The sequence below is a fragment of the Malus sylvestris genome, chromosome 14, assembly GCF_916048215.2.
Source record: "Malus sylvestris chromosome 14, drMalSylv7.2, whole genome shotgun sequence".
Lineage (NCBI taxonomy): Eukaryota > Viridiplantae > Streptophyta > Magnoliopsida > Rosales > Rosaceae > Malus > Malus sylvestris.
This window is the reverse complement of record NC_062273.1, coordinates 4446805-4466124: the sequence shown is the minus strand read 5'-3', so window position 1 is coordinate 4466124 and position 19320 is coordinate 4446805. Positions and strand designations below refer to the sequence as shown.

At 38.2% G+C, this 19320-nt stretch overlaps 1 protein-coding gene across 2 annotated transcripts; it reads right to left on the bottom strand.

The window, feature by feature from the left end:
• Positions 1 to 8057: 8057 nt before the first annotated feature.
• Positions 8058 to 10136, bottom strand: LOC126600868 (uncharacterized). 2 transcript variants are annotated; one of them, XM_050267563.1, is made up of 2 exons: positions 9857 to 10136; positions 8058 to 9322 (listed from the first exon to the last, which is right to left on the bottom strand). In XM_050267563.1, the coding sequence occupies exon 2, from the start codon at positions 9289 to 9291 to the stop codon at positions 8497 to 8499; it is 795 nt and encodes a 264-aa protein (XP_050123520.1). In that variant the 5' UTR covers positions 9292 to 9322; positions 9857 to 10136; the 3' UTR covers positions 8058 to 8496. The 2 variants fall into 2 exon arrangements, with proteins under 2 accessions (XP_050123520.1, XP_050123519.1); XM_050267562.1 differs by having other exon boundaries at positions 8058 to 9299; positions 9857 to 10135.
• Between the last annotated feature and the right edge of the window lie 9184 nt (positions 10137 to 19320).

The following is a 19320-nucleotide window of genomic DNA, read 5'->3' as shown; positions in this document are numbered from 1 at the left end:
AGATGGGGGAGGAGCCTGGGAGGAGAGAGAGATGAGGGTGGTGGTTTCAAATGGAGGGGGGGGGGTTTGGGACTTTTAGGCTGCTGGCCTAAACAGTTGTGAGTTTCGGTGGGAGTTACTATTTCATATTAAAATTGAATAGTTTCCTTTTTTTTTTGGAACTTTAACGAAAAGCACCTGGTACTGTTCACTTTAACGAAAAACCACATTTTTACACTAAAAAGTCAATCCTGGTACTATTCACTTTACCCTTTATTTTGTCTTTATCATTAAAACTCAAAGTTTTCAAGCCCTTTTCATTAGTTTTCTTTTTTTTTTCTTCATATTTATAGTATTTAGTTATAAAAAAAACCCACTTCTAAATAATAAATTGATAAATGTCAACTCAACTCTGATGCAAGAACATAAATTCGGCGACACGATAAGACCACACGGCAAATTTAAAAAAAAAAAAAGAACACGCACATGAGTAAGATACAACGATTAAAATATAATAAATTATATATATTAAAAATAATACTTGAAATTCATAATAAAACAATACTTGTGTTAGATGCTAGTTGTTGCGCATATGATGTGGAATTAAGTGACTAAGGAACTGTAGAAAGATGGAGAATTAAAGAGGGAGGCACAAAATTATAGAAAAAAAAAAGATGATTTAAGTTAGGTTGAGGTCGGTAACTTTTATAGATTTTAGCTTCAATATTTCCAAAACAGCCTCAAAATGTTTTTTAAATTTACAAAAAAAACTCCTACCGTGTTTTAATCTAGTCTAAATCGTTAATTGTGTTCAAGTTGCGTTCAGGTAGGGTGCGTTTGGTACGCAGACGGGACGGGACGGGACGGGACGGAACGGGACGGGACGGGACGGAACGGGACGGGACGGAACGAAGGTGTAATTTTTGAAAAAGACATGGGGTATATTTGTCTTAAAATGGTTAAACATTGTGTTCCACAGACGTGGAACAAACCCGTTCCAGGGGGGAGGTGGAACGCAAAAACACCCAAAATCTGTCCCGTGGAACAGCCCGTTCCACCCATTTTTGGCGCACCAAACGCGGGACGGAACGCCTCGTCCCGTTCCGTCCCGTCCCGTCCCACGTACCAAACGCACCCGTAGTGTCCAAGACACGTCGATGTGTCTGAATGTCCAATACTTCGGCAACCCTCTAATGAAGTAATATTTCTAGCAAGAGTAATGCAGGGGAGAATCAACATTTTGATGCACAACATTATCCTACGAGCTTGTTTGAATGTGCTTTTAAAATAGTTGAAAGCACTTTTAGAGAAAATGTTTTTTGTTTCTAAAAGCACTTAAAGTGCTTCCTAGAAAAAATACATAACTTGTGATTTTTCCAGAAAGCACTTTAAGTGCTTTTCCAGAATTTACTTGAATTTTTACTAAGAATTGGTTCTAAAAATATTTTCATCAAAAACGCTTTCAGTTATTTCAAAAACACATCCAAACAAGCTCGTACAACCCTAAAAATCTATACACCAAATTATTTCATGGCAACGACAGTCGAACACAAGCAAAGCACTGAAAGGGTGTCGACAAGGGAGGTGGATTTTCTGTCCTCCCATTTCCATACTCTTCCCATCATTTCCTGTTTGTGTGATCACTGTTAAGCCACGTTAACATTTTATATTGATTTTTTTATAAAAATAATAACACAAAAAATAATAAAAATATAAAATATTAACGTGACTTAACCGTGATTACATAAAATAAAAACAGATGAAAAAAATATATATGAAAATAGAAGGCCAGACAATTCACCTCTATCGACAAGATGGGTTGGAGATGTGCAAATCAAGGAGAGACGCTGTCGAGGCGATTGGAGATGTGATGTTGGCCCACTAAATCTTTTAATATAATTTGGGTTCATGGCCCACCGATTTTTCCTAGAACAAGCAAAAGCAAAAGTAAAAGCGTTGAGATTGGAATAAGTGAGGGGAATCCTTCTTTTTCTCGGGCAACTGAGTGATGGGAATGTGTATGGTGGCAGTGTGTGCATATCTCACAGTTAAAAAGTACGAAATATTGTCAATCAGTATTATAAACGATGATATTTTTCTTTATTTTGAATTGAAAAGTTTTAGGTTTGAATATTATGAATGACGAATTCGATATCAAATTAAATTGTTCATTGTATGGTTTATCCGAATTTTCCCTCATCTTAATGTAAAATTAAATCAATCTACTAAAAAAAGTACGAAATATTTTATATTTCAGAGCACTAAAGAAGTTTCTACTTGAAAACTATAATAGCGACTTTTTATTTAGATTTTTTAAAACAAACATAGACGTTAAAATAAAAGTGAATATTTTTAATTACTTGAGTTACAAGTTTTTAATAAACTGCAATTTTATCATAATTTTCAAATTTTTTCCCTAATAAAATAAACTTAAATGTGGATTAATGAATGTGATTCAGTTTAGTCCAATATCATAGATTCATGTGTCTAATTACCTCCAATCTAGGTTTTGATTTTTAAGTTCAAGTATGAAACTCGAGGTCTGTACATATGATTGTTAGTTGTTTTTTACGTTTAGAGTTCAAGGTACGCGTATAAGTTTTGAATATAAGGTACGAGGCTTCGTACACATAATAGCATATGTGGCCCCTTTTAAAAAAAAGAAAGAGTGAAGACATTACATAAAGAAATTATTTTTTTAATTACAAATCACAATCTAATGCCTATATAGACGAAGAAAAAAAAACCAAAGTTTCACATTTTTTTTGGCCTCATATACACTTTTTTCTTCAAATTAAATAAATCAAATAAAAATAAATTTGTAAGAAGAAAAAAAAAGTATTTATCATTCCCAAAGAAAACACTACCTCTATCCCTCTTTAAAAAGGTAATACAAGAACTATCACTTAGTATTACCGTCTAGTGGTATTCCTTCACTTGCAAGTGAAAAGTCTTAGATTTGATTCTAACTCATTGTAAGGCTAAACTATCTTTTTTTTTTAATGTAGATAATATCGTAAAAAAAAAATGCAAAAACCAACTATTCCATACCTTTCCACCTAAACGAAAAGGGGTTTGCACCAAGACAGCTATACTGCTAATAATTGGGTTTTAAAGTGAAGACGAGACATGAAAAAGTGGAGCACTTTACTTCTCAAGCATATTTTTAGGGGTAGAATCGAATATGTAACATACTCATTGTTCATATGCTAAAAATAAAAAAATAAAAAACAAAAATTCCCCAATAAAAATGGCATGTCTATTGTCATTCCATTTCTTTAATGTAGATAATATCATTTGTTCAAAAAAAAATTAATAACAACTAATTCACACAAAAAAAATATTTGTTTTATTATAAACGATATTGCTACTTTAATTTTTATATGTATGAATCATGTCTTGAGACTGATCTCTCATACCATCAATGGAAACTAGACGTCAGCAAGGCACATAATTGAAATTGGACAACCTCACACCCCAACAAATGTAGTCGAAATGACAAATCGAATGTCCATGATCGAGTGTGACCGCATGATTGATTGTTTAGGTAGGACCTTCAACAAAGAGAGCTGATCAACAAATTCAGACTATTATTTGTCAACTAGGATGTCCTCTCGTTCTTATTATAAATTAATTGTCTTAATTCTTATAACACAATTGCTACACTTATCTACTTTGTACTTTTCACATGCCCCCATCTTATTTCACACTCAACTTTTCAATTGTTTAATACTTTGATGTAATTATATATAGGGTGATGATTTTCACATATTGCATTTTACTCTTACACACCCTCAAAAATTGTTACTAGTTCTATATTGAAAGAGTATGTGAGAGGTAAAACGGGTGAAGATCACCACCCTATATTGAACTACAAGAATTAGAATCACTCCCTTAGAACCAAGGTATTAAATATCGATGATATCGGAAATATCGGTAGTCCAAAAACATAGAAATTTCGATGGAAATATCGGGATATTATCGATATCAATAAAAATTGAATAAAAACCACGGAAATTGTAAGAAAAACTTGGAAATTTTTATTAAAACTTTGCAGGATATTTATTTAGTCAATTATTTATTAGTTTATCACAAAAAATTGGAAGGAAATGAATTGCATGATAGATATAACTTATTTAAGTTGATTATATAGTGAGCTAGCAAACATTGTGAGTGCAGAAAATATGTAGTAATTAATGAAAGAAGTTTAAACACACCATAATCATTTATATATAATGAATTGGTACAATATTTTACACTTTATACATTGCATAGTAAGATACATGAGTGACTTAGTAAGGTCTAAAATATCGATGATATCAGAAATATCGGTAGTTCAAAAAAATATCGGTAGTCCAAAAACACGGAAATTTCGATGGAAATATCGGGATACTATAGATATTTTAGACCATGCTTAGAACTCAGATCTTCCGATCCAATGTGCGAAAAGCCTAAATTAGACTAGAGAGATGAGAAAATATTTAAACCTGAAACACTTCGAGTTAAAAAAAAATAATCTATCTACTAGAACGATGGACCACTTGCATGCAAAAAAACATTTTGTAAAATCGAAACATGTTCCTTTTAGCTTGATTTTTACAATGGAAAAGAATGAGAATCCGAGTGTCTATTTTGCTTCCTTTCACTTTCATTTCCCACTTTGAAATCTCATGCCAAAAGCAGTTGGTTGAGTGTCCATGCCAACCCAAGGTGAGTGGCCACAGCATTAAGCTTTGGTGCATCCAAATCTCTCTCTCTCGTGAAAAGTCGTATACCAACAACGATTGCAATCATTTTTTTTATACATCCCAACTTTGTAGATAAAGATTCGACCTAGTTTCGATGGTGATTTTTAAAAACTAAGGACCTATTTGGTAGCGTATTAAAAAAAAATTTAGAATTTTTCAAAACATTTCTTAAAAACATCTTTTAAAAAGAATTTTCTTTAAAATTTAAAAACTTGTTGGTACTCAAAATTGCCTTTAATTTTAATAATTAAAAAAAATTAAAAAATAAAAATAAAAAACCTACAAGGCTACAACAACTCCCTGTGGATTCAGAAACTACTACTAAATTCAATTGGATAGACAAAGAGCTAAAAGAGAGGGGATTAGGAGAGGAGAGAGAAAGATATGAAAGAGATAAATAGCTAAAAGATCATAAATGAGAAAGGAGAGTAGAGAGAAAGCACTGATTTGGAGTATAAAAACTCTAAAAATTCACTTTATGAGTTTTTTAAAGAGTAATGTTATCCTTACCACAATTTTATACCGTATTTTTTTACCATCTTAGGTGGCAAATAAGTTGGACAAGCTACATCATTTAATTTCAATATTTTTATTAATTAAAACAGAAGAAGACTCTTTGTATACTACAATCATCATTTAATTAACAATATTTTTATTAATTATTGATTAACATTTTGAAATTAAATGCTAATTAATTTAAATGATGTGGCTGTCTACCTCAAATGTTACCTAAGGTGATATACAATTGTAGTACAAAAATATGGTAAGAATAACATTATTATTTTTTAAAAGTAAACTAATTTTTAAGTTAATTTTGGGGTAAGTGACAAAAAACTACCTTAACTATTGGTGTTACGATACTATCATACCTCATCTTTTAAAATTGACAATGTCATACCTCATCTTTAGAATTTGGTCCAATGTTATACCTTATGTTAGCCTGGCCGTGAATTTGTCAGTTAAATGCTGACGTGGCTTGATCCAGAATCCACTTTCTATTAAAAAATAGTAAAAAAACTATAAAAAAATCATTTAATATTTTTTAAATATTAAAATAATAAAAAATTAAAAAAAAAAAGAAGCCAAAACCTCACTTTGTCCCTTCCACCCTCCTCTCCCTGTCTCTGTCTTCTCCCCCATCTTCATCTTCTTCCCCTACCTACAACCCAGAAAAAAAAAAAGCCCAAACTTCCCCCACCCCTTCCCCTTATCCTCTCATCTTTTCTCCCCCATCTTCATCTTCTTCCTAGTTCATCTTCTCCCCGCACCCACCCTCGCATTCACCCTCCGCACCCAACCTCGCACCCACCTAGGGGTGGTTCGGTAATACCGAACCAAAACCTTAGTCCCGATTCCCAAACCGAAATTTTCAGTATTCCCAATTTCAATACCGATCCCAAACCAAAATTTCGGTAATCCCAATTTTTGGGAATCCCGAAATAGTTTTGGTATTTCGGGACAATCGAGAATCCCGAAATATTTTTGGGCTTTTGGTGATTCTGTATTCCCAATTCCCATAGTTGTTATATTTTCACTGAAATAATCAGGTACATACTTCAAACATTATTGTGCTTCTTGTTTTCCTTCATTTCGTGATTGTTCTTCCATTACTAGTTTCAACTTCATACTCCCGATGAGTTACCTGGCATGAAGTTGAGGGGGTAGAAGGTATAGTGCATGAATTGATCAAAAGATATCGGTAGGCAACATTAAACTCTTAAACAACCACCAGTGCAACCGCGGATAAGTTTTATATGATATTTTCTTTTTTAGTACTGAGATCCAATTATAAGTTTATAACCTATAGAACAGAGTTGTTTTACCATTTAAGAATACACTAGAAGGCAAACCTATTACAAAAGTTATACCTTTTTGTGATTATGTGGAATACTCATTACACTTCTGGTGTTTATGTTCTCTACTTTCTTCAACAACTTTGACACTGGTGTTTGTGTTACTTCCAGTAAAGGTGACTCCTATCAATGAAATAGAATGACACATAACACATATCATAATCCTTCATATCTTTATGTTGCCGGGATGAAAAATAAAGTAACCTGATTTTTTTATTATTGTGCCAACATGATTTATATATATTATTATATGTGTGTGTGTATATATATATAAAATAATTAAAAATATATATTTCGGTTGGGTATGGGAATACGAAATATTGGAAAGACAATCCCGATTCCCATACTGAAATTTCAGTATTTTTTCGGGATAGCATACCCAAAATTTTGGGAAAATCGGTTTGGGACATTTTTGGTTTGGGATCGGTATTTTTTCAGTTTGGTTTGGGATTTTTGGGAAATTTTTCCACCCCTACACCCACCCTCTTCCATCCTGTACACACCCCACTCCTTAAATCCACATCCATTCCCTCAATTTTCTCCGCGCTCAGGTTCTTCACCCACAGAATCAACCTTCGCCGGGGTAGATGGGATATGGGGTTTTTTTTTTTTTTGGTTGCAAGTAGTGGATGTGAGGGGTTTAGGGAAGACGGGAGGGGGGGAAGAAAATGGTGGGTTGCAGGGAAGGAGGGGTCGAGGAAGATGAAGATGGGTTTTTTTTTTTTTTTTTTTTTTTGGGGTTGCAAGTTGAGCTCGGGTGGGGGAGAAGAGGGGGGAAGACAAACTGAGGGTGGGTGCAGGGGGAAGACAAATTGGTTTTTTTTCTTTCTTTTTTCTGGGTTGTCGGTAGGGAGAAGAAGAAGATTTGGGGGGGGGGGGGAGAGAGAGGGGAGGGGGGAAGAGAAACTGAGGTTTTTTTTTTCCTTTATTTTTTTAATATTTAAAAAATATTAAATGATTTTTTTTAGTTTTTTTTAATTTTTTTTTAATTTTTTACTAGAAAGTAGGCTCTGGATCAAGCCACGTCAATATTTAACTAACAAATTCAAGGCCAGGTGGAAGGTATAACATTGGACCAAATTCTAAAGATGAGGTATGACATTGTCAATTTTAAAAGATGAGGTATGATAGTTTCGTGACATCAAGAGTTAAAGTAGTTTTGTATAATTTATCCTTAAATTTGACTTCGGTTTTTGCAAATAGTCCAACCAAACAAGTATTCAAAAGTGTAAAACGTAGAAAGTATTTTTACGTCTAAAAAGTAAATTTCAAATAAAGTACCAAACAAACTCTAAACCAAATTTCGTAATTGGTTTCCTTTTAGTTTTATTGAAAAACACTACCAACTACCAAACAAAATGAGTAATTCAATTTTTATGGGTAATATGTGAAATATTGTTTTCTATCATATGGATTCAATTGAAATTAGAATCAGTGTGGTACCAGCCAACCACTCTCCCATGCCGACATGAAGTGCTTGCAGCAAGGAGTAAGGAGTTCATTTCTCTTTTTGTGTCACTCAAACAACGACCTCCGGCTAAACAATACGTTACCCATCACCGTAAAATGGTGAGCATCGCCACCACATTATGTCCTCTTATGAAAATCATGTGTGCGATCTAATGGACACAATTATTTACACCCATACTTCCATAAACAAACGTTACAAACCTACTTCATGTAGCATTCTGAATGCTCGTAGAAAACTGACACAAGGCTTATCCATACAACTAGCAATCACATGACATTGCCGTAGTTTGTAGACATTTTCTTTTCATAAAATGCACCAATCCGAAAAACTGTACACATCGAAATGGGAACAACGTACCTCGCTGCTTTTGATGTTACTCGCAGAAAAAGATGTTGGTTTTGGGTTTTGTTTCTCAACTTGATCCTAAATGAATTCCGGAATGCTTTTAAAAGAAGCACGGCTGGCAAAAGCAGTCGATTGCGTGCATCAGTTTCCTACGGGGCCCTACTGCATTGGCACCCATGTCTTTGAGCTTCTTCATGGTCAGATTCACCAACTGGAACTTACTCAGACCTTTCCTCTGGAAAATGCTAACAAACTGCCCCAGTCCTAGTGATGCTAACCACCTGCTTAACCCGCCGGCTTTCTGAAGCTTCCTCTCAAGATTCAGAGCTCTCAGCTTTTGATTCAGCAGCATTCCCTGATCAAGGAAAATACTCGGGCCATGTCGTAATTTTCTTGGCTGAATGATGGCTTTTGAGGTTTTAAATACTCCCGGTGTTCTATGAGACTGTGAAGTAGCAATCTGATCTGGATTTCGTAATTCCATTCTTATATCTCGCTTGATTGACTTCCCAAATGTTGAAACGTAGTCAGCAGAAGGAGATTTTCTAGTAACTTGAACAACCCCTTTATGAGCAATAGATTTAATCCTCTTTTGCTCCTGCACTGAAGTCGTCTTAGGAAATGCCTCAGTCTCGACAGGAAACTGTGATTTGTTTCCTTCCGCTTCTCTGGCCACAGGTTGCAGCTGGACTGGTCCTGGATTTGGCGGTGGAGATTTATTAGCAACAGGCAGGGGAGGTATCAGAATTTTGACTCTCTGCTTCTTAACTATCACCCAACTATCTTGCAGATCAGGATCATTATCGGAGTTTGAAGACTCAATTAGACCACCAGTGGAGGTATTATTCTTGTGCTGGGCAACCCCAAGCTGCGTTTGCCTTTTCTTTGCCATCATCAGAGAACCTGCTCGTGAAATCAAATGTTCACTGGATCAGAAACAATGAGATCATTGTCGACTTGAAATTCGCCTCCGTATCTTAAGCAATTTAACACGATACAACGAATACTTCAGAACGCAAAGGTTTTACCCAGTAAAAAACTTTACAGTATGTTTATATCAAAATTCAGAAACAAAGTCCGACGAAAACACTGCGATTATTGTGCTAGTAATGAATAATGAGTGCAACAATGCACGGACTTTTCTTTTCAGATGGAATTAAAGCATCCAAAAAGGGTATTAGTTCCCTCCTTACTAACATTATAATCGAAAATGTAATTTCTTTTTATCTTCATCTAAAGATCATATCTAGAAAAAATCATTGGATTTGAAGATCGAACAAATGGACTGTTATTTGTGCAAAATTAAACAAACTTTAATAATTTTAACTGGATTAAAGTTTCAAATAAATTCATGCATTTTCAAGAACCCAAACAATCCCAGAAGCTAATGAAGCAAAGAGTCATGCTTGCACAAGCAAAGATTAAAAAGCAAACAAGAAAATCCAAATGGGGAAATTTACCAGTAGGAAGCTGGAGGAGGAGGAGGAGGCGTGATGGGTCGGTGGTTGTTGCTTAGGGGACGGCTTCTGGGCAGTGGATCTCAGAATCTCAGATCAAACGGGTTTGGGTCGGGTGCGCGGGTGGGTCTCGCTTTCAGTTGGGTTCGCAGATGAAACCTGAATCTTTTGGTTTAGGAGAAGAGAGGCTGTCTATCCTCTGCCGACTGCAGCCGACGGACACCGGGTGCTAATCGAATCGAGGAGATGCAGGAACAATTGTCAACTGAACAGTTCAAATTTACCCCACATATATTTTTTGTTGATATTTAACCCACATATATTGTTTGTTGCTCAATTACCCCACAAATTTTGTTACACCTTCTCAATTGAGTCAAAATTCTATAAGTTGTTACAGTTATATTTAGAATAAGAATATGATTGTGTAAATCTTAAAGAATCTGGGAAAGTTTCTTATATTTCTATTAGGATTAGATTACCTATTAAATATTGTAATCCTAAAGGAAAGGGTTTTACCCTTCCTACTATTATAAATAAAGGCACAATGAGGTGAATTAAACACACCTCACAATTAAATCAATCTCTCTTCTCGCTCAATATTGCCGAACCCCTCTCTCTCTAAACCCTAGATCGATTAATCAAATAGGCCTACAACACGTTATCAGCACGCTTTTACCAGAAGCTGAGGAATTGAAACATCGTTGGAGGAGGCTATCATTCACCAAATTCCAAGGCTTATTCGTTTTATGCTATTTAGGTACGCTTAAAATAAAAGAAGATATTTGAAACGTCTACGAAGCATGAAAACATTCGTCGTGATACATGAACCCTTCTATGTTTATATTTTCCCTTCGATATATATATATTGTATATGTTCATATATTTGTTTCATGCATCGCACAATTAAATTGTTATGTGGTGTTTATACCATACTTAGGGCCTCCGTATTTAGATCTCGTATAAATACTCGGGGGACTTAAATGTAATTATGTAATAAATGAAGGGGCAAATATGTAATAAGTGAGGAGCCCTTATTCTATAAAAGGACTCCTTACTCTCTTCATTGAAAGAGCCAAGTATAGGCTAGGATTAAGGGCAAGGCTTAGGCCACAGAAAATAGGCTAGAGAGCACACTGCCTCTAACCTTCTTGTATATTCACCATTCAGAGTGAAACAATATCAACATCAGTGTGGACGTAGCCCAAACATTGGGATGAACCACGATACATCTTATGTTCTTTACTTCGGTCGGATTTACGTTGTTCCAAGACTCTTCGGTTTTGTGCATCAACATTTGGCACCGTCTATGGGAAATGATACGAAAAGTTGTGTTGGTTCTCTTTCATTTTTTCACCTCCACCGTGGATCTGCAGAAACCCAAGAACCCAAAAACCTCACTCTTTGGGCTTCTCCAAAAAATTTTCGCAAACCTCCAACCACCTCTTTCTCCTCTCTCAGTCAGTTAACACGGAAACCAAAGATTTCAGCTGCAAATTCACCTACTTTTGCAGAAAGCCACCTGCTTTTGCAGAAAGCCAACATAGAAACCAAAGATCTCAGTCTCATCCGCTAGTCCAATCCACCTGTTTTTGCAGAAAGCCATAAACAACTCACAGATCCGAGTTGCAGTTCACTATGGCATCCCATCCACGGCGTCCATTCTTGCTTTCGACCCGATTAACACCCACCCCACATATCCGATCCAATTCACCGATCCTCCACAAGTTCAAGTCCCCGGTTGACTCCAATCCCACTCCAAATTCTTCGGTCAAACTCCGTCGTCTCGCCTGGGTTCGGCGCTCATGAATGTTTCTGGCCTGGGTTCGGCGCTAACAAAAAGAATTAACTTTCTGACGAGCAGGAGGTGTAGAACCCGATGGTGGCCAACCCAATGCGATAAAAACTTTATTATCAAATGAGATGGGTTTTTAGACCCAGAAGAACATCATTCGCAGTGACCCAGAACCAATTCACTACGAACATAGAGATGGTTGTTGATGGTAGAGCCGGAAACGGCGTCGTCAAACCCAACCCAACGGCATTTGGTTGCAGATACAGGAGCAAAAATGGTGGAGTCTCTTGAGAAGGTTTTCTCCGTCATCGGATTCACGATTCGTTTGTAAGGACCGAACCACTTGTTCTGCATATAACGATCCTTCCACCATGGAAGCACGGAGAGATCTGTACTCTTCAACAATCTCTTTACTGCGTCGCTTGTGACTCGCACGATCCGATTTAGGCTTGTCGAGACGTATCCTGGGCTGCAGTACTTGGATGGTTTCCCTTAGGTGAAGGTTATGTTGCGTCATGATATGTCCGATGGGACGTATGACAAAGTTACGATTATATCAAGCAGTTGCAGTTGCAGCGACGGTGGTGGAAGCACAATGACCGTCATCGATCAAAACGTAGCGGAAGGGGAATGATTCAGTGGGACATAGGAGAATGTCCCTAGTGCAGTTGCCTAAAATCAGTTCAAGAAGACCAGACCGACAGTAGAAAGGAAGAAGATAAGCTTTCTCAATAATCAGTCTGTTATTATTCCTTTTCTCTGCCATCTGCCAAAAGAAAGAAAAACAGAGAGAAAGCAAAAGCAAAAGAGAGAGGCGCAGTGGGAAACAAAAGCAGAAAGCAAAAGCAGAAAACAAAAGAAGATAAAAAGAAGCAGACATAATTGCGGTGGTGATGGCATGCAGAAAAAGGAATTATGGGTGTGAACCATTAAGCAGAGGGTCAGATTTATTTCTGAATGATGTGATTTATTTTTCTTATATTTCGGAGACATCTGTATAACCCTATCAGAGGGTAATAAAAAAAAAGGCAAGCCTAAAATAATGGCTGGAATGTTATGTGGAGGGCGAAGACCCATATGCCCAAAAGAGTCAGGCCCTATGGCTTCAAACTCCAACCTCCATCCATCCACTTAAGGTTCACCCTCTATTATCACCAACCAGGTAATCAAAAGTATATCTAGTACTCCAAAATTATTCGGCAACATGTCGTATTATCACCAACCAGGTGATCAAAAGTACGTCCAGTACTCCAAATTTATTTGGCACCCTGCCGCTATTATCACCAACCAGGTGATCAAAAGTACATCCAGTACTCCAAAATTATTCGGTAGCCTGCCGCTATTATCACCAACCAGGTGATCAAAAGTATGTCCATTATTCCAAAATTATTCGGCAGCCTGCCGCTATTATTACCAACCAGGTGATCAAAAGTACGTCCAGTACTCCAAAATTATACATGAGTATCACTCATGTCAATCATGCATAAACATTCATGAGTATCACTCATAAATAAACATTCATGAACATCACTCATGTCAACATTCATGGGCATCACTCATGTCAACATCCATGAGCATCACTTATGTCAATCAACATAAACATTCATGAGCATCACTCATGTCAATCAGCTTCGAAAGCTTAATTTACAAAGCTCCAGCTTCGAAAGCTTCATTTACAGAGCTCCAGCTTCAAAGCTTCATTTACAAAAGCTCCAACTTCAAAGCTTCACTTTCAAAGCTTCACCTACAAAGCTTCAGTGCATAGTCTACAAAGACCGCCTCCGAACAACTGCCACTTAGGCCCATACATGGATTGAATTTGAAGTCTCCAGCTAACAACCTCTATTGACTGAAGACTTGGGGAACTATACTATATACCATATATTGGGCCTCATGAAAAATACTTGGGGGACTTAGCCCATCATTTATGTATTGAGGAACGAGCCCTTATTCTATAAAAGAGACTCCCTCACCTTCATTAGAGAGAGCATCGCCGCCTGCTGAGCAACCACCTTGCAGTGAGCATCACTCTAACCCATCACTTATGTATTGAGGAGCGAGCCCTTATTCTATAAAAGGGACTCCCTTACCATCATTAGAGAACATCGTCGCTTGCTGAGCAATCGCCTCACCGCGAGCATTAACTCTAACCCATCATTTATGTATTGAAGAGCGAACCCTTATTCTATAAAAGGGACTCCCTCACCTTTAAATGCCACAAGCCGAACCAACCAAGGCAACATAAGCCACAAGCTAAGCAGCCTCGCAACATGTGCTACTTCTAGTTGAGCATCATTTCACATTGAGCACCATCTCATATCGAGTATTAGTTATAGACGACATCTAGTTACTTTGGCCCACACATGGACTGAATTTCAAGTCTCTAGCCAAAAGACTCTCTTGACTGAAGACTTGGGGACTACTGTTTATATCATACTTAGGGCCGCTGTATTTAAATCTCGTATAAATACTCGGGGGACTCAAATGTAATTATGTAATAAATGAATGGGCAAATGTGTAATAAGTGAGGAGCCCTTATTCTATAAAAGGACTCCTCACTCTCTTCATTGAAGAAGCCAAGTTTAGGCCAGGATTGAGGGCAAGGCTTAGGCCATAAAAAATGGGCTAGAGAGAAAATAGGCTAGAGAGCACACTGCCTCTAGCCTTCTTGTATATTCACCATTCAGAGTGAAACAATATCAACATCAGTGTGGATGTAGCCCAAACATTGGGGTGAACCACGATACATCTTGTGTTCTTTACTTTCTTGCAGATCCACGGTCGGATTTACGTTGTTCCAAGACTCTCCGGTTTTGTGCATCAATATGTGAAATTTGTAAGTCAAAGTACAAAATTAAATTAGAAGCATATTTAGAGTTTTCCTAAACCCTATGGAATTTTGAAAAAAAAAAAGAAGGGAAATTAGACATAATTTGGCACCACCTTTGCGGCACAACATTGGCAGCAGCCCTTTGGGCTTTGCTACACCTACATGGACCTCCAGGCCTTTAGTTTGCTTAAGTGGAATAGGCCTACAACCCTAGCTCCCTCTCTGTGGAGGCTTGTAGTCTTCCTGGACCTTGACCAAACCCACAGCAAGCTTTGTTTGCTGGGTTCTTGTCCTGCACATACCCAGGCCTGCATACCTGCTACCTTTGGTGCTAGCCCACTCGATTGGGCATTGTTTCCTTGCGGCCCGCAACACAGGAAGCTAGCATATGCGGTTGGGCTCCCATTCGAACCCACATGCCAACCCATGGGGCTGGGCTTTGTCCACCCGTGCCCAACCAAAGTCAGCTTTTTGCGCTCGACTTTGCGTACACCCCCAGCCCGCTTCTCGAGCCCAATTTGATAGGTCTGAAGCATGCTACCACCATCCAAGGACCTTTGGGCCTTGCCTTATGCTTAAGGCACCCAACCCGTGCCCCCTAACCCACGGCACCAAGCCCAAATATTTTTGGGGCTATATTTTCCATCCTATAATATTATGTTAATATTATTTAGCTTCTACAATCAACCCTATATGACCCAATTTATTGAATTAATTAAAAGTGACCTACAATCCATTAATCTGATAATGAATCCAAAATTATTGACCTGAAGATCACTTTTGGACATTAACGATTCAATAATTTATTTTTATACTTTGAATCGTCACATACTTTCGTAATAACGAAGCTCTCACACATGAGTTCCCGAAGAACCTCAAATCCACTACACTTAGTTAGTATATTGCATTCTATGTTTCTTGCAAGAACCTCTCATTATGAACTCATTGTTCATAAAACTAAATTGAACCTGTAGTCTCAAATTTAGTGCCTTTGAAACCCGAAATTTTCATTCAAAACATACCGCATGAAACCCTTAGTTTTCATGCATAAATTAAACCACTACATGTCTATAGAACCTGTATGTTTTACGATATATGTCTATGGCTTACCATATGACTAATCACGTTTTCTCCCTTCATTTTAGGGACATGTCGAACTTGAACAAACTCGATTTCTCCGCTCTAGAAGTCTCTGGAAGAAACTATCTGAAGTGGGTTCACGACGTGAAGCTCCATCTCACTGCAAAGGGTATTAGAGCCACTATCGAGGCACCTATCGCCAACAAAACTGTTGACGAAGCTCAGAAGGCTACTGCAATGATCTTCATCCAAAGACACATTCATGATGCACTGCAGACTGAGTATTTCGATGAGGAGGACCTACGCACCCTCTAGCTTGCTCTGGCCGACCGTTTCGATCACCAAAAAGACATATACTTGCCTGAAGCAAGACACGACTGGCATCATCTTCACTTTTAGGACTTTAAGTCCGTGAATGAATACAACTCTGAAGTTTGTAGAATCTGTTCTATGTTGAAATTCTGCAAAGTGGAACTAACCGAATCAGATCTCTTGGAGAATACCTGTTCGACCTTCTATGCCACCAATATTGTCCTGCAGCAACAATATAGTGCACAGAAATTACCAAGTTTTCTGATTTGATCTCTATTTTACTTCTCGCTGAATAGTAGAACTAACTTTTGATGAATAATTATCAAGCTCGACCCACTGGCTCGAACGCCGCGCCTGAAGCATATGCAACCTATTCTAGCAGTCATAAATGACGAAAGAATCGTCGTGGCCCTGGAAATGGGCGGCAAGCCCAACCACGAGCCCAAGGTCAACAAAGTACCGCACCTAAGGGAAGAAATGTGACCTAACAACGTCCACCACTCACCCCTAAGGTCCCAAACTTCAAGAACAAGGGCAAAGTTCCTGTTCAGGCTGCTTCTATTGAATTGGCCATATGCTATTGTTGTGGATCAAAGGATCATTGGTCACGCGTATGTCGAGCTTCCCTTGAGGCTTTTGCCAAATATCATTCTCGTCGTGAGTCTAACTTTGCACATGTGGATCATCCGGAAGATGCAACTACATCAATGGAGATATCAGATTTCCAGTAGGCATCAACACTTATGGATGAATAAATTAGACATATTTTTAGGGTGTTTACCCCTAGTGGCTGAACCCACTAGGAGTGGCCAGCCCTACCCCCTATATTGCTAGGTTTATGGTTTGATTTTGAACAATTTTTCTATGTATTTGGAATAATTTGTTTGGTTTTGGTTTGTCTTGAATTATGGATTGTTATTTGAATGGATATTATTTTCTCGAATTGCTTAATTGAATGAATGGACTTATATTTATACATGTGACAAATTCAATCAATTTATTTCTAGGTATGTCTAGTGGGGAAGTTAGTTGTCTGGCAGATTGTGCAACTACGCATACCATCTTGCGTGAACGACACTATTTTACTAACTTAATACCCAAGAAAGCTCATTTGACAACTCTCTCAGGCCCATCCAACCTGATTGAAGGATACGGAAAGGCATGTATCATGTTGTCTAATGGTACAATTCTGACCATTAATGAGGCACTCTATTCTCCACGTTCTGGAAGAACGTTGCTGAGTTTTAGAGATATTCGAGATAATAAATATCATCTTGAAACCACTGAAGATCATGGTTCTAAATTTCTTTGTATCACTTCGTATGAATATGGCCAGAAGCATATTCACGAGAAGTTGGAACACTTGCCAAATGGGTTGTACATCACAACCATTCGCGGCATAAAAGCCCATAGTGTGGCCAGCCCTATGCCTAAGTTCCCAGACACTTTGTTGCTTTGGCATGATCGTTTGGGACATCCTGGACGTGACATGATGCGCCTTATCCTCAAATCTTCACACGGGCATAAGTTACATCCCTATGTTGGACTCCCACCATGCAAAGCGTGTTCTTTAGGGAAGTTGAATACTCAACCCTCATATACAAAGATTATTCACGACCCTTCTAAATTTCTTCATAGGATTCAATGGGACATTTGTGGACCAATCCAACCAACATGCGGACTATTTAAATATTTTATGGTGTTGGTTGATGTATTGACAAGATAGTCACATGTTTGCTTGTTGTCCACATGCAACGCCGCGTTTGTTAAACTCCTAGCTCAAATCATTAAGCTAAGGGCTTACCACCTTAATTATCTGATCATGTCGATTCGATTGGATAATGCTGGAGAGTTTACGTCACAGACTTTTGACGATTATTGCATGTCAGTAGGAATTAATGTGGAACATCCTGTGCCCCATGTTCACACCTAAAATGGCCTGGCAGAAGCTTTCATAAAGCGCCTTCAATTGATAGCTCAGACTTTGGTTATGAGAACCAACCTGCCGGTATATGCTTAGGGCTATGCAATATTGCACGCAGCTATGTTGGTCCGCCTGAGGCCCACCGCTACCCAACCACATTAACCATTACAGTTGATCACTGGATACGAGCCTGACGTCTCGCATTTATGGGTGTTTGGGTGCACCATTTATATGCCAATAGTGTCGCCGCTACGTACCAAAATGGGTCATCAGAGAAAAATGGGAATCTATGTTGGTTATGATTCGCCATCAATTGTTCGCTACTTAGAACCCTTGACAGAAGATCTCTTTACCGCATGTTTTATGGATTGTCACTTTGATAAGACAATCTTCCCATCGTTAAGGGGAGATACGCATGCTAACGTTCCCGTAGAATGCCGTGAATTGTTGTGGTATGCTCCCACTAAATCTCACTTAGATCCTCGCACTGCCCAGTCTGAACTGAGGTGCGTCAAAATTATAGATCTTCAGAGCATTACTCAAAGCATGCCAAATGCTTTTAATGATCTAGCAAATGTGACAAGATCACACATACCCACTGCAAACACACCTGCAAGGATACATGTACCATGTGTACGTCAACATCCCACTTAAGAAGGTTGGACCGTCCCCGAAGATGGGGAAGTCGCACCTTTCACGCGGCAAGGTACATTGGCAGCTAGCCAATCATCTGCTCTGAACCTGAAGCATGGCAGACCCCTTGGTTCAAAGGATTTACAACCCCGGAAGAGGAAAATGGCACCAACTAATGACCCTAGTTTGAATCCGACCATCGCTCATTCATCCGTTCCAACGCATGAGGTTATTCTAGATTACGGTGATGCTTTAGATGAAACATGCCGGCCTCCCGAGAATTGCGAGATTTCAGTCCACTACACAGTATTGGATGAGGTTTGGAATAGGAATGAGATGATCATCGACGATGCATTCGTATACTCAGTAGTTACTGACATCATGCTCAGCGATAACATTGAACCACGTTCCGTCGATGAATGCCGACATAGAACCGATTGGTTAAACTGATAACAAGCAATCTAGGTCGAACTCGATTCGCTTGCGAAACGTAAGGTATGTGGACCTATCATTCCTACATCACCACGCATGAAGCACGTTGGCTACAAGTGGGTTTTTGTGAGGAAACGTAATGAGAAGAATGAAATAGTACGATACAAAGCACGCCTCGTAGCGCAAGGCTTCTTTCAACGCCCAATGATTGATTACGAGGAGATGTATTCCCCCGTAATAGACATTATAACGTTCTGCTACCTAATCTAGTTTCTGAAAAACTGAGTATGTAGCTTATGGACATGGTAACCGCGTATCTATATGGGGATTTAGATACAGAATTTATATGAAAGTTGCAGAAGGACTTCCATTGACTGGTTCAAATAGTTCTAAACCACGGAACACTCTTTCAATTAGGTTGAGGAGGTCACTCTACGGATTAAAACAATCCGAGCGAATGTGGT

Excerpts from the sequence above, each read along its gene's own strand:
- LOC126600868 (XM_050267563.1), bottom strand. The coding sequence starts at position 9,291 with ATGATGGCAAAGAAAAGGCAAACGCAGCTTGGGGTTGCCCAGCACAAG.